The 15,062-nt window shown below is 42.0% G+C and overlaps 1 protein-coding gene across 4 annotated transcripts in view; it reads left to right on the top strand.

The window, feature by feature from the left end:
* Sbf2 (SET binding factor 2) overlaps positions 1-15,062 on the top strand; it is a 360,275-nt gene that overhangs the window by 330,078 nt on the left and 15,135 nt on the right. For all 4 annotated transcript variants that reach the window (XM_040756376.1, XM_040756381.1, XM_040756385.1 and 1 more), the window contains 2 exons: positions 11,017-11,143; positions 14,710-14,837. In XM_040756376.1, coding sequence (XP_040612310.1) covers positions 11,017-11,143; positions 14,710-14,837 — 255 coding nt within the window. The remainder of the gene's footprint in view (positions 1-11,016; positions 11,144-14,709; positions 14,838-15,062) is intronic.

The following is a 15,062-nucleotide window of genomic DNA, read 5'->3' on the forward strand; positions in this document are numbered from 1 at the left end:
AGGGAGATAGCCTGTAATCTTTGAGGTCCTTAAGCAAAATTAATCAGTTTAACATAAACTACAATGAGATATAAATTATATGCCTGCTAGCTTTAGGATAAATTACAATAAATGCTAAATTTTCAAAATATGCTTACTAAAGCAGCCTGGCATAAAAGTTAAACTTCTCATATCTGCTTTTCTAAATAGGTAAAAATCAAATGTTGTGTGTGGCCCCAAATGAAAAACAGCCAACTTTTTTTTTGGTGGGGGGGGGCAGCTTTCAAGACAGGGTTTCTCTTGTAGCTTTGGAGTCTGTCCTGGAACTCTCTCTGTAGACCAGGCCGGACTCCAACTCACAGAGATCCGCCTGCCTCTGCCTCCCAAATGCTGGGATTAAAGGCATGGGCTATCACCACCCTGCTGAAAAATAGCCAACTTTTAATGAAAGTTCAATTGTTTGTAAGTAAAGGCTTCATAACCAATAACATTCAGGGTCTAACAACTGGAATACTCTATCAGTCTTAACTGTGTCATGTTAAACTGTTTCAACTGAAATATTTTTTCTTAATTTCTCTGAAACTGCCTTTGATATAATACCTCTTACATACTCACTTGAATGTAGACAAGTCATGACAAAGGGTACATGTGACCTTAAGGGCTTGACTATGATAGGGGCCAACTTGGTTGAAGCAAATTATTTTATCCCAAAGAGAGATAGTTTATCATTTTAAAACTTAGGAATCTAAGGAGTTAACAAATGGTGCTTCTGACTCTTGCTGACTTAATTATAAGGTAGTGTTTCATCATCTCCTACACACTGGTTTGAAGCATTAGAAAATGCCTTCTTTGAATGCCTTTCAAGTGAATACTAGTGTTTTACATGCCCCTTACTTTTACCAAATAATTTTAATTAGTGCTGTCTTCAGACTTTAGAGGACACAAAACAGTGACAGACCCAATAACAATACAAAATTCACAGCCACAAGCAAAACCTTCCCTAGGTAGAATGTGATCCCTGTTTGTTTAACCATTTATAACACACCGAATACAAAAGGCAGTTCATGGACGTATGCCCAGATGTGTCTATTAGTACTAACAAAATTACAAAGAAAACAGATGAAGCGCCGTTCTTAAATTAGAAATTCCTCATCATGTAAAAAGCCATTGTTTATGCCAGTATATCCAGGTGTCAGATGAAGAGTAAATGCTAGATCACTGTTTCATAATAGCAACATCTGCAGATTTTTTTTTTTACATCTAAAAGTAATTGGCCTAACAGAAGTAGTATCATGACGGGATACTTCCTTTCCTTGAAATAATGAAGCCAAATCTTTCAAAAGGAGGATATAAACAAAACATGAAAATGAAATTTTTACCTAAAAAATTTTTTTTTATATTTTGGTGTTTTTTGAGATAGGTTTCTCTGTAAGAGCCCTAGCTGTCCTGGAATTAGCTCTGTAGACCAGGCTGATTTCCAGCCTCTGCCTCCCAAGTGCTGGGATTAAAGGCATGCACCACCATTGCCCAGCCTATTATTTTTAAAACACAATACCAGGACCAGCAAAATGGCTCAAAGGGTAAAGTTACTTCACACCAAGCCTGAGAACCTGGGTTTAGTCCCAAGAACTCCTATGGTGAGATAGCACCTACTCCTATGCATTGTCCTCTGACCTCCACACATAAACACTGGCACATGTGCATCTGTGTTATGGGGAGCCCACCAGAATGATCACTTAGACAACTGTTTGTAGCAAATTGAAAGTCCTTATTCTAGCCAGCTGGGACTACACTCAGGTATTCAGGACCCAAGTGTAACCCTGAGAATTTAGAGCAAGGGGTTTTATAAGGTAAAAAAACACATCCTGGTATCTCACTCAAAGCTACAGGGGGGGTGTTTTGTGTAAGCAAGCAGTTTAACAGAAGCTAAAATAAGCAGTTAGCTGAAAGGGGAGGTTGCATAAGCAGGAAGTTTAACAGAAGCTAGGGTAAGTTCGCTGGGACATCTTGACCTCAGATCCCTAGAATAAAGTTGGGTAATTTTCCATGGGAGTCTCCATCAAGGAGATCAAATTCTAATTAAGCCTAAAATGGCCTCAGCAAGAATACAAGATGGAGAAAACTTTGCATTGCCCTGCCCCCTCACACCTGTACAAACATACACACTACATAGATACATTTTTAAATAATTATTAATTTTTTAAACATAGTACCAAAGGGGAAATATATATAATGTGAATGAAAATGTGAAGTTCAAGACATGATCCTTTTAATTTCAGTATTGAATACTCCTTGAGCATGTCCTAGAACCTTTTCATTATGTTCCCCTTGCAGAACCTAATAGTTCTGACTGTGCCTTCAAAGTTTATTTACATTGTAAATTGGCTCACTCTGGCTTGATGTAGTGATGGTTCTCCTCATTGTTAATATTTATCAACACTGCCCCTATAAGACAGGTTACTTCCTTGTGACCAGCTGCCACATACACACACTGGTTACTCTAAAATTCAGCCATGTATATTGGTAAAATAGCTGTAACTGATGGCTGCATGGTAGATTCAAGAATGTTGCCTGCTTCCTATTCAACTGAAAACTGGCAAACAAACTGGTTTTAAAACAAAGTAATTTAGCCGGGCGGTGGTGGCGCACGCCTTTAATCCCAGCACTGGGGAGGCAGAGGCAGGCGGATCTCTGTGAGTTCGAGGCCAGGCTGGACCGACAGCCTCCAAAACAATACAGAGAAACCCTGTCTCTTAAAACCAAAAAAAAAAAAAAAAAAAAAACCAAAGTAATTTTCCATTGTCTTTTAACATTGTTAGTCCTTCCTGAATCTTACCTTGTGAGGTCACAAGTTATTATCAGCTCCTTGCTTGTCATTAGTGTGTCTCAGCCATACCCATAGGTCTCACATAGTCTACTGCACACTCTACTTTAATATCTTAACACCTGAAAGCAGAATCCAGGTTTGTTGCAGCATATTCTCAAGGTATTGACATGCCTCCCACTCCAAACACTACATACAAGGTTAAATTGTTTGGTGCATACTTGCCTTGATGCTCAGAAAATCTTATTGATGAAGCTCCAAAATGCTCTTTGAGATCAGTAAAACAAATGAACCCTTAGCAAGACTGACCACAAGAAAAAGAAGGCAGAAGATTGATTACCCATATTAGAAATGAACATCACAGTTTCTGCCAGTAACCACCAATACACAGTTTTGAATCAGTCACTTCATTCTCAGCAGGTTCCAAGAGAGATGAAAACTTAAGTCTACACACACACACACACACACACACACACACACACACACACACACACATGCAACATACCTCTTCAGAACAGCTTATGTACAGTATCCAGAATCATGGAAAAGCTCCTTATCTGCCAACAGGGGAGTAAAGTGTGGTGCATCAATACAGTGGAATACTGTCTGTAATACAAGACGCATGAATCAATTGCAGATAATTGTGTTAGTGACATAAGATAGACAGATCCCATCTGTATAAATAAGTGAAATGGGCACATTCTGTCCTTAGAAAGCTCTGCTGCCCACATCTTCATACGTAGTGACAAAGAGCAAATCAATGGTTTCTTAGGGAGTTTTCAAAATTCTACTCCTAAACATATTAAATATCAGAATAGTTAGGAAAGACTTTACACACCTGCAAAGCATGTGGGTTCTAAAGATAATAGTCATTAAGAGAAGCATTAAGATTGACATATGAAGCAAGCTTGTTTCTAATTTAAAGGAAAAAGAGAGAGAGAAGCATTGAAAGTGTCCTTCAAATGTTTTGTGGACTGGATCCCTAGTAGAGAGCTGATACTTTCTTCCTCTGGAAATGGTGAGCCTGGGCTGGCCTGTGACTGCTGAAGGCTTGTTCCCATGTTTGCCGGAGTAGTTGCCCTCGTAGCCTACCCCTTCTGAGTATACTGCAGTTTCTGTCTTCCCAAGACTCTCAGATGGTAAAGAGCCAGGTTTTATCCTCATCTTGCTAGTCTGCTTCACGGTCTGGTTGTCCTGTTCTCTAAGTCACCAGCTCTCAGTGTGTGTACTGGTTCTAAACCCAAATCTTGAACTAGAAAACCTTACATGGCATCAAAGGACAGGTAAGGGAGGGCACCTAAAGTCTGAACGCTGCTTGAAAAGGGCCTTGGGGGGGGGTGCTGGATGTGGGGTGTTGTTCAGTGGTGCATGCTTGCCTGCTATGTCCAGGCCCTGGATTCAGTCCCCAGCACCACCAGAAGAGGGAAAAGGCCGAGCATGGTGGTGCATACCTCTAATCCCACACTTGAGAGCCAGAGGCAGGTGGATCTCTGAGTTTAAGGCCAGCCTGCTTCATATGATGGTGACTAGAACAGACAGATGCAAAGAGAGTCCCTGTCACCCTAACCCCCCCCCAAAAAAAATTGTAAAATTTGAATGAGAATTGCTGTATTAGGACATAGTTGGCGAACACCTAATGAAGCAAGAGGGGGAAATGTTTTTGTAATTTATTTTCCATTACAGGAATGGAAAAAAGTATTACTAAATCTAATATCACTTAGATTAACTTTTTTTTTCCTTTTTAAAGACAAGGTCTCACTATGTAGCCCTGAATAGCCTGGAACTCCCAAGAGATCTATCTGCCTCTGCCTCCTAAGTGCTGGTATTAAAGGCGTGTACCACCACAACAGGCCAAAGAAACTTATTTTTATGTGTAAAGATAATGTTATAAAATAATGTTGTCTGACTTGAGTTTTATTTAATTATAACTATAAGCTGTCCAACTATTCCTAGTCTTTCTAATTAGTTGTTCTTTTGCAATAGTCACAGGAAATTCATGAGATCTAGTTCTATTATTTTATAATCAGGAAAGTCATACTATGGATGCTTACAGTTCTAAAGGCTAGAGGAGCCACACTCCCCATTATTCAGAACATGTAAAAGAAGAGGCACCAGTGTGCAGGCCCACTGTGTATGTTTCAGACACTTTTAATGTACCTTCTATTTTATTTAACATTACTTAATAAGGTAAACGTTTAGTTCAGTCAAAAAGACAGTAAGAAAATACTGTAAGAGAGAGTAAAGAGAACTTATCACAGAAAACTAGGGGTCTAACCAGATGCTAAACTTCCTAAAATTTTGTTAATGGGTGGGGTTTTGTAGCTTCATACATAAATACTTCATCTACATCACTCCCACCCCTCCAACTCCTCCCTTGTCTTCCTCTCCCAAATTAATTATTGTTGTGCGTGCACGTGTGTGTGGGTGTGTGGGTGTGTGTGTATCTTATTGTGTCCATTTAGCTTTGCTTATATATACACATGTCCAGGGCTGACCTCTTGGGATTAGACAACCTATGTAGGTGCTCATCCCTGTAGGAAATAGACTCTCTGTCTCTTAGCTGCCATTGTCCACCTGTAGCTCTTATCTTTGTGTTGAACTGTGTGAAATTTCCTATCATCAGTGCCTTGTCAACTGGTGCTATTGTTCAGACACCCACATTGAGAGTTCACAGGTTCATTTTCCATCATGTCTAGAGGACACTATCTAACATCAGGTATCCCAGGCCACTGACTCTTAGATTCTCTGAACCCCTCTTTTCCTCCAGTGTTCCTGAGCCTGAGGTGTAGGAGTTGCCTTGAAGCTGTGTCACTGAAGGTTAGGTACCCCATAGTCACTTAGTCTCTGTAATAGTCTTGTCTGTTGCAAAACGAAGCAAGTTTGATGAGCGATTAAAGCTACACTTACTTGTGGTGTAAGGAAAAATTTTTAGAAAAGCATTTGAAATTAGACTGGTTTGGGAAACTAATGTAATAGGTTCTCTTCTTGAGTCTTTGATTTCTCCAGACACAAGTAGTTTGCTAGATTTAAAATCTAGATCATGACTTGAATTCCCATTGGTTTATTAGGAGCAATCAACATTATATACACACCTGCTTTCTTCAGCTAACCAAGTCTGTGTCTGTCCAAATTAAACATGGGGAGAAAAACTGTATTTGTGGTATGTATGTGTTCGTGAAAGAATGTATCCAGGTGTGCTCACCCATGCAGGTGCATGTGGAGGATAGAGTGAGTGACATCACAGTATCATCTTCAGGGGCTCCTCTACCTTATTTTGTTAGACATTTTAGACAGGAACTCAGCAAACCTGGAAGCACCATCTTGTCTAGGCTTACTAGCTACTAAACCCTAGGGAGTCCACTGGGTCTTTATCCATACCCAGCACTTGGCTTACAACATGTACTACCACACCCAGCTTTTTATGTGGGTGCTAGGGTTCTGAACTAAGTTGTACCATCTCTTTAGCCCCAAAAGCTGACCTTATAAAGGCAACCTGTAATACTCATTAGAAACAGCTTTTAGCAAATACAGTTATGACTGAAACTTACCTTGACCAGGCAAGATTCTATAGTTACTCTTAAGACTGAGCAGCATTACCCAGGCAGCGGTGGCTCACCCCTTTAACCCCAGCATTTGGGAGGCAGAGGCTGGCAGATCTTCTAGTTTGATGTCAGCCTGGTCTATAGAAGGAGTTCCAGGACAGTTAGGATACATGGAGGAATCCCACCTGGGAGGAAGGAGGAGATTGAGCAGAATGGGGTGGGACTGCCTGGTAGACTGGGATGTGTCACAAGTCATCAGTCTTCTTTCTGGCCATCTGAGATGGCTCCACAGAGGCTGAGGACAGCTTGTCTAAAATACACTGTAAACAATGAAACAATCAAGCCTTGCCCTGCATTCCCCTCCCCCAGTCATCCATATTCCTTTGTCTGGGACCTTGCTGATGAATTGATAAAAATAAGGTGAAAATTGGGTCTGGTGGCTCAGCTTATTAGAAGCTAAGACAGGAGGAGCCAAGCAGGTTCAGGCCCAGCTCTCTGACCCCCTCCCCCTACTCCCATGCTACCTAATGAATTCCAGACCAGAATTGGGCCGCAGTATTAAGTTCCTGTCTCAAAACACCAAGAAAAAAAAGTGTTAAAACAGACACATTCCTCCCCTTTCTTTAGCATCTGAAGGGATTTTTCTTTTTCTAGACTATGTCTAAGCAAGGCTGACATTGAACTCATGGTCCCCCAGCCTCTACTTCCCAAGTGTTGGTTCAAAGGATAAAAAAAGATGAAGTGGGTACCTTTTGGTGGACCTTGCCTAGATATGCCACTAAGCAAACATGCCATGTGCAATAGAGTTAGTCAAGAGGTTGATTGAGGTAGTGAGGAGGTAGAGAGTGAAAGGGTGGTGGCGTGGGAGAAGCAAGCACATGCAACAGGTGATAACATAACGGCCTCAGCAGACGAGGTAGGCTGCTGCCAAGGTGGGAACTAACACTGGTTAAGGGCTTGAGCCATTGTGCCTAACAGAAAGGATCTTTGCCTACAGCCCTGTCCCTATTGTCCAATATTTCCTGGTATCTAAGCCCTAGACTGTAGATGGAAGTTTCTGCCCCACCTAGTCCTGTCGCCATTCAGTCCCAAATAAACACATAGAGACTTATATTAATTATAAACTGGTTGGCCCATTGCTCAGACTTCTTATTAGCTAGCTCTCTCTTAATTATTAACCCATTTCTATCTATCTCCACATGGTCTTGACTTTCTGTGATACCTGGGTCTCTTGCTTCTTTAGCAGCTACATGGCATATCCCTGACTCTGCCTACTACCTTTCTCTATCCCTGTTTGGACTTCCTGCCTGGAAAAATCCTGACTGTCTATTGGCCAAAACTGCTTTATTCATCACCCAATAAGAGAAACATATATTCACAGCATACAGAAGGCTATCCCCCATCACTAGACTCTTTTATTCTTGGCTGAAAATTGTTCCGATAGCTCTTTGTAAAATGTGCTGTCTTCCTATTGGCTCCTTCCGAACTGCCTTCAGACAGACCCATATATATCTTGCCCAGAAAGTGTCACCTGTTGTCCTTTAAACTCCCACTTCTTCCTGATTCTGTGCTTTGACAAACTTCCGTAAGTAAAGATTTGTGTTTGTTTCACACTGTTCTTCCACACAATAAAAGCCACAAATTATGGTAATTTATATATGTCTAAATTTTTTACACAATATGATGTTGTGAATGGAGCCAAACAATGCAGTATTCAGATTAGGGCCTAAAAGTTACTGTTGAATGGTGTTGCTGACCTAAGCCTCATCACATGTAAACTGATCTTGTAGTGTTGTAGAAATTAAATAAGATGTCCCTAATCTAGTGTCATACACAGTAGATGCTCAGAAAACCTGACCCTTCCTATCTCTGTTAGTGGTGGAAGTATGAGAGCCAAAGTTACTAAGTTTTAGTTACTGTGCCTAACAGATGCATGAGGCAAAAATGCCTCTGATCTACAAGCCCCTTATCTAAGGACAGATAGTTCCTGAAATGCTAGAGACTATTGTTTATGGGAAATAACAAGTCACATGTCTTTCATTCCCCTAAACAAGTCTGGCTCAACTGCACTGGATGTGTTTGGTGGGAGGTACATGGTAGGGTAAAAGGGCCAGCCAAAGAAACCCACTTTGACCAACTGACATGGGAGCTAACTCTGCCGCTGACCAATTGAAGCATGAAAGCAACCAATCTCTGAGCACCTTGACTCTGAACCCAGAGCCAGTGAAAGAAGAACACGCAGGATTTGAAACCTGAACCAGTACAGGGAACACTTTATCCCTGGACCCAAAACCAAAGAAAAGCACCCTGACTTTGAAACTAGTACCAAAGAAATACACTTTGTCCTGGAATCAGAACCAGTGAAAGAAATATGCCCTGGCCCTAAAATTAGAGCTCCAGTGAAAGAAACACAATTTGCCCTGAAATCAGAGCCATCTCTGCCCCTGACCCACTAAACTAACCAATCCCTAAGCACAAAAACCTCTTCCTAGGAAAACTCTACCCCCAAGAAGCCCTATGTAAGCCGGTCTGCATGTTCAGTTGTTGGCTGTCCTTCACCACCCTGGCAGAGTCAGCCACTCTCCTGGACTCCTCCTTCCCAAATAAATCTCAAAAGACTCTTGGATGAAGATCTTCATTTGCTGGTGCAGAATAGAAGAACAGAAGAAACTTGCTGGAACTTCCCTTGAGGGAACTGAGCAAGACTGAGACTAGATGACATGTGCTAGAACATTCTCTTGGGCTGAGCAAGTCTGTAACAAAAAAGTAACTACTTTTTGCCAAGGAGATTGCTACATTTCTGCAGTGGCTTCCCTTTTAGCAGACTGTAACGGAAGAAGGGCTGAAGCAGTGTTTAACTCTGAAGGAAGTTCCATTAGGGAGAGCTATTAACAGCTCTCTCTAGGATTGCTATATCCTGCAGGGAGACCATCCCCCACGGCACTCCAGCCTCAGGTAGCCTGGCTTCCCAATTAGTCAGGACACCTTTCTCTCCAGGGCCAAACTGTCCAATAGGGCTCCAGCCTTCAGAGCTGTCCTAGCTAGCCTGACTTCCTAAAAAGTCAGGACACCTTTCTCTCCAGGGCTAAGATGCCCTATTGCAGCTCCGGTCTCCACAGCTTTCTTATTGCTGCTCTACCCCTACAGAGCTATCCTATTGCTCTACATGTCCTGGGTTCTTGCTACAATACTCCTCACAGATTCAGGCGAGGATTGAAATAAAGAAAAGAGACAGCGGGTCATTCTTGCAAGGAGAATGCTGTTTATTGCAACAAGAGGGGAGCATTATATATCAGTGAGCAGGCACGGTGAAAAACTACCAAGGTCAGAAGTTCATGTTCCCAGGCCCCTCTGGCAATAAGGATGGGGGCAGATAACAGGAACTGCATTCAGGCTTTATTGGAAGGAGGGGAACAAGAAGTATTTGCTAGATAAGCTCCTAGTCACAAGCTGGTCAGCAGATCCCTATGGGGGAAGGATCCAACAGGGTTCCTGACAAGTCAGGACACCTTTCTCTCCAGGGCTGAGCTCTCCTACTAGAGCTCCAGTCTCCAGCCACTGTAGCTCTACGTAGCCTGGTTTCCAAATAAGTCAGGACACCTTTGCAGCTCCAGAGCTGTAGCACTCACACTCACTTACATTTTGGTGCTGAAACCTGGCACTCGCATTTACTCACATATGTAGACAAGAAATACATCAGGATGTATGTTTGTCCAACACTGGACATGTATCAGTGACTGTATTAGCCCCATATTGTGGGGCCATATGTTGTGGACTAATGTCTTCGGGGCTGTCACCAGAACCAGTCAAACAGTCCCGAGTCCGTTCCTGAGTAGGAAGTGTGGATGAAGGAAGGCTAGCCATAAGATAAAATCAGGAGGGCAGTTGGTTAATACTGAAAGCCGCCTAGTTTATTCATACATCATCTTAAGTAACCATCCAAAGGTGGGGACAATGGTAGAAAACTTCTATTATCATGTTTGAAGGGCAGATAGCAATTACTTCCCTTAATCCTAAAGGTCAAATGTAGCTGTTCATACATTTGACCTTCAGGCATTCCATACCAGCAAGTATTACTAGCCTTCAGGGTGGGTTTAAACTCGCCTGGGTCTAGGTCTATTGTTATTTAGATAGAAGCTATTCACCAGTGAGGCCAGGATGGCAGGATGGAATAGATTTCCAATATATGGGCCCGATGGACCTGATGGGCAATATGGTGGCTTTGTAGGGTTGTCTTTTTAAGTTTCTGCAAAATGTGACTTGTTGACATTTCCTGGGAACCCAGGTATGAACCTGGCCAGTATTTAATTAAAGCTTGTTTCAAATTTTCCTTTAAGGGCTTGAGAGATGGCTCAGAGATTAAGAGCACCGGCTGCTCTTCAGAGGTTCTGAGTTCAGTTCCCAGAAATCACACAGTGCCTCACAACCATCTGTAATGAGATCTGGTGCCCTCTTCTGGCCTGTAGTCATATATGCAGGCAGAATACTGTATACAAAAATTTTTTATTTCCTTTAAATTGTGGTAGTGGTCTTCTCAACTGGTGGGATTAACAGAGGTTTAAGCAGTTGTCAGATGAATGACCAGAGATCTCCATCACATTTCAGGTAAGCATTCTGTACTGTGGCTTTTACTTTTCTGTTGGGCTCTTACTCTTTGTTTGTATGTTTCAGGTTCACAACCAGTATCCAACTGAGTTTGAATTCAATCTCTATTACCTAAAGTTCTTGGCTTTCCATTATGTGTCTAACCGCTTTAAAACATTTCTTCTGGATTCAGACTATGAAAGATTAGAGCATGGTACGTATTTATATGCCCCTGTTCAATTTTTTTGTTAGTTTTGCATGTTTTCAGTGAAAACGTAAATGATGTAACTAACCCTCAAATAAGATTTGAGTGTAGAATGATCTAAGCAACTACACAGTTCCAGGGCAATGTGCTCTCTCTCAGCCATTAGTTACAGCAAGTGTTCATTTTGTCCTATCTTTGTTAGGTTAAAAATGCTCACTGTTTGAAACCTCCAAGCACTACCACTGTGTAGGAGACATGTTTAGTTCATAGTATTTCCATTCATGTCCACTCTGATAGGAAGGAATCTATTCTGTCCATGGTGGCAGTTCATGCAAAAGGCTCCAAACCAAAAAGATACAAAATTAAATCCTATCATCACTAGTTACCAGCTGTGTTTTTGGATGGGGGAGGGGAGTAGGACACTCTCTGAGCCTTGGCCTCCTCATCTTAGTAATGTGGGAACAGTGATAGAGTACAATAGGATCATAGTGACCACAATAGGAAGCAGTGAGCAATTTCTCGGCACAGTTGCTAGTATGTAATAAGCACTTGAGGAATAGTACACATCAGTATCATTACAGCTCTTAATAGCTATAATGTTTATTTAAAAAATAGATTCTGAAAAACTGTGAAAGCATTTTCCAAGGGGTTGTTGTTAGAAAAACGGGGAAATTTACATGACAAATTTTTGTTAGGACAAGTCAAAAAAAGTCAGCTCTTGTTTCAGGTGGGTTGGTTGGAAGAGTTCCTACCTAGTATACACAGAGCCCCGGGTGTCATCACCTGTATCATGTAAACTGAGCATGGTGCCACATGTCTGTACTTCTAGCACTCAGGAAGTGGGGAATTAAAGGAAGCAAAGTTGGTATTCTCAGTACATCATAAGTTACAGAATATTTAGAAAGAGGACCCTTCACAACTAATACTTTACCAGCAATCGCTGTTTAAAGTCTGAAATCAGGAGCTGGGCGTTGGTGGTACACACACACCTTTGATCCCAGCACTTGGGAGGCAGAGGCAGGTGGATCTCTGTGAGGTTGAGACCAGCCTGGTCTACAGAGTGAGTTCCAGGATAGGCTCCAAAACTACACAGAGAAACTCTGTCTCTAAGGGGAAATTAGGAAGTACTACTTCTAAGGCATGTTGTTGAATTTCCATCCTGTTCTTCAGACCTTTGTCATACCTCATATCACAGTCAGAAACTGTGTCTTAAGCAGCATATTGTGGGAAGGTAATTAGAGCTAGTGACAGCTGCCTGTATCTGGTCCTCAGTCAACTGACCATGACAGGGCCCCTCAGTGTCATCACTAAAAGGTACATTACATGCACACATGACTGTCCAAGAAATACAAAGCTGATCAGCAAATTACCTTCACTCCAGTGGGTATGACTAAAGCCCAGGCCAAAACCCAAGGTTCCTGCTGCCAGATGGCAACTCTAGTCAGAGAAACACCAGAATCTGGTGTGGCACTTCTCAGACTTGACGAGAATTAACTGGGGACTTCCAGGCAGCACCTCCAGCCAGAATCAGAACTTGAGGGTGGGACCTAGAGAAGCAGAGCTCTTTAAAGCCCCCAGTGATTGTACCGTGTTGCCAGGGTTGAGTGCTCCACTGGTCCAGTGGGATAGCATCCAACTAAGTCAGAAAATATGACAGTGGATGAACAGCTTCATCCCCCAGCCTCAGTTCCCTCATCTGGAAACTAATTGCCAAGGCTTTCTGTCCCATCTATGATCTAAAAGAGATTCAACAGAAAGATTAAAGGAATTGGATAAGAGAATGTTCTATTAAACCTGTTGACAGAGTGAAGATAAAATTAGTTTCATTCTGTGTCTTACACATTTTTCATAACCACCTAGAATGTCATTACCATGGGCCTATCAAAACCCCTCTCTGGACCCAAGGTACCCTCCATCTAGCCTGGTTTCCTTTATGTGCCAGTAAGTCTGGGCTGCCTAATTTGAATCTGTCCCTGCTGGGCAGACTCACAATTATAAAGCCTACTCAATGAAGCACTAGTTTCCAGCAGCCGTGGGAACTCTCTTCCAGCTGCCAAGGTTGACACTTAGAGAATAGGACTCCCAGCCACTGCTGATGGACATCAGTCAGAACTCTGAGTTTCATCAGAAACTCTCCACTGTCTTTGAAGAATTTATTACTGTTTTGGAATTGGACCTTAATAGGACTTGATGATACTGTCTAATGGTGCAAATATTTTAAAATGTTTGTCTGTATGTAAATTGTTCTCTACATATGTACATGTTATTCTGAGACAGTCATTTGGATAGTGTAAGAATAGTCCATTGTCGGTGGTTCCAGTCACTGGGTAGCACCAGGATGAAAGAATGTGTCTTGAGAAACAGAGGGCTACCTCCTATGGTACCCTCTCTCATTGTCCTGTCTAAAATCTATCACACAGCATCCAGGGTACATCTTCTCTAGAGAAGCTCTGAGTGAATGACCCTGCAGTTAAGAGAGAAGGAAGAAGAACAAAGGAAGCAGTCAGTCTTGGGGCCCACGTCTTACAGGGTTTTGTACAGCCTTGGGCCTGAGGCAGTCTCTTGTGGTAAAAAGTTAACTTTTAACAGGATCACTTCATACAAAGCAAAGCAGCACTGCCTTTCCAGAACTTGCTCTTGCTCACCCTGGCGTATTTATATCCCTCCATTAAGAATACAATACACAGCCAGGCATGGTGGCACACACCTTTAATCCTAGCACTTGGGAGTCAGAGGCAGTCAGATCTGAGTTTAAGTCCCACCTGTTCTACATACCTACTTCTAGGACAGCCAGGGATACACAGCAAAGTGGGGGGGGCAGGGGCAGGGAATATCAGAATCTAAGTTCATATAATCACACAAGGAGACAGAACACACTCTCTGTCTTCCAGAGTCTCTTGACTATCATTTGTAGTACAAGTAAACTTTTAACCAAGAATATGCCTTCAATTGCTTCATAATAAACAAGTTTTTAAAAGAAGCATAAAATCGCATTGCCAACTGAGCTGCATCAGTTAATAAGGTCATTTTCTCTTATGAAATGTGTAGCCTGCCTGTTAGTATGTAGGTATTTGTACTGGCCTGTCCTTGGGGTTCTGACAGGATGCTCTCAGCTGTAACCACTGAGAGCACCACCTGTGCATATTCACCCACCTCCCATTCTCTCTCTCCCTTCCCTCCTCTCTTCTGACACTCCTGTCCCCAGAGGCCTGTCTCCCCTCTCCGCTCCCCCCTTTCCCATTCACTTTCCCCCAATAAATAACCCCTCCACCCAAGTTCTGTGGCATGGTGCCTTTCTCTCTTGAGCTCTTTTTTAAACAACACTGTCTCTTTTGTGGCTGTACATTCAGAGGCAGGACATGACTGGGACAGCCCTACCAAGACCTTATCCCACATTTCCACGGACTTGACCTGCTTGTCCCTGTTTGTTGGCAGTTTGCTTTTAAGATTTCTGTACATTTGTTGCTGCTTTCACAGACATAAGAAATACTTCATTTTTTCCTCTTCTGTGTGTTCCATACTTTTAGACGAAATTTCAATTTCTTTCCATGCTGATGGTTTTTTTTTAATTACAGGAACTTTATTTGATGATAAAGGTGACAAGCACGCCAAGAAAGGAGTTTGTATTTGGGAGTGTATTGACAAGATGCACAAACGGAGTCCCATTTTCTTCAATTACTTATATTCACCAGTGGAAATAGAGGTAGAACTATCATTTATTTGTGTCTTATTTTCTGAATGTTTTGTATAAAAGTTTCTCTTCATTTTAGTATACATAAGCATTTGACAGGGCTTCGTATGAAAGGTATTTAAAAGTTTGAGATAGCATAGGTTTGGGTTGTAGTGGAAATGGAAACCGTTCACTACATACTTGATGCAAATACTAGGTGCTAGTCCCCAAAACTTAGAAGGGACAATGGCCACACAA

The sequence above is a fragment of the Mesocricetus auratus genome, unplaced genomic scaffold (genome assembly GCF_017639785.1).
Source record: "Mesocricetus auratus isolate SY011 unplaced genomic scaffold, BCM_Maur_2.0 Super-Scaffold_4256, whole genome shotgun sequence".
In the NCBI taxonomy this organism is placed as follows: domain Eukaryota; kingdom Metazoa; phylum Chordata; class Mammalia; order Rodentia; family Cricetidae; genus Mesocricetus; species Mesocricetus auratus.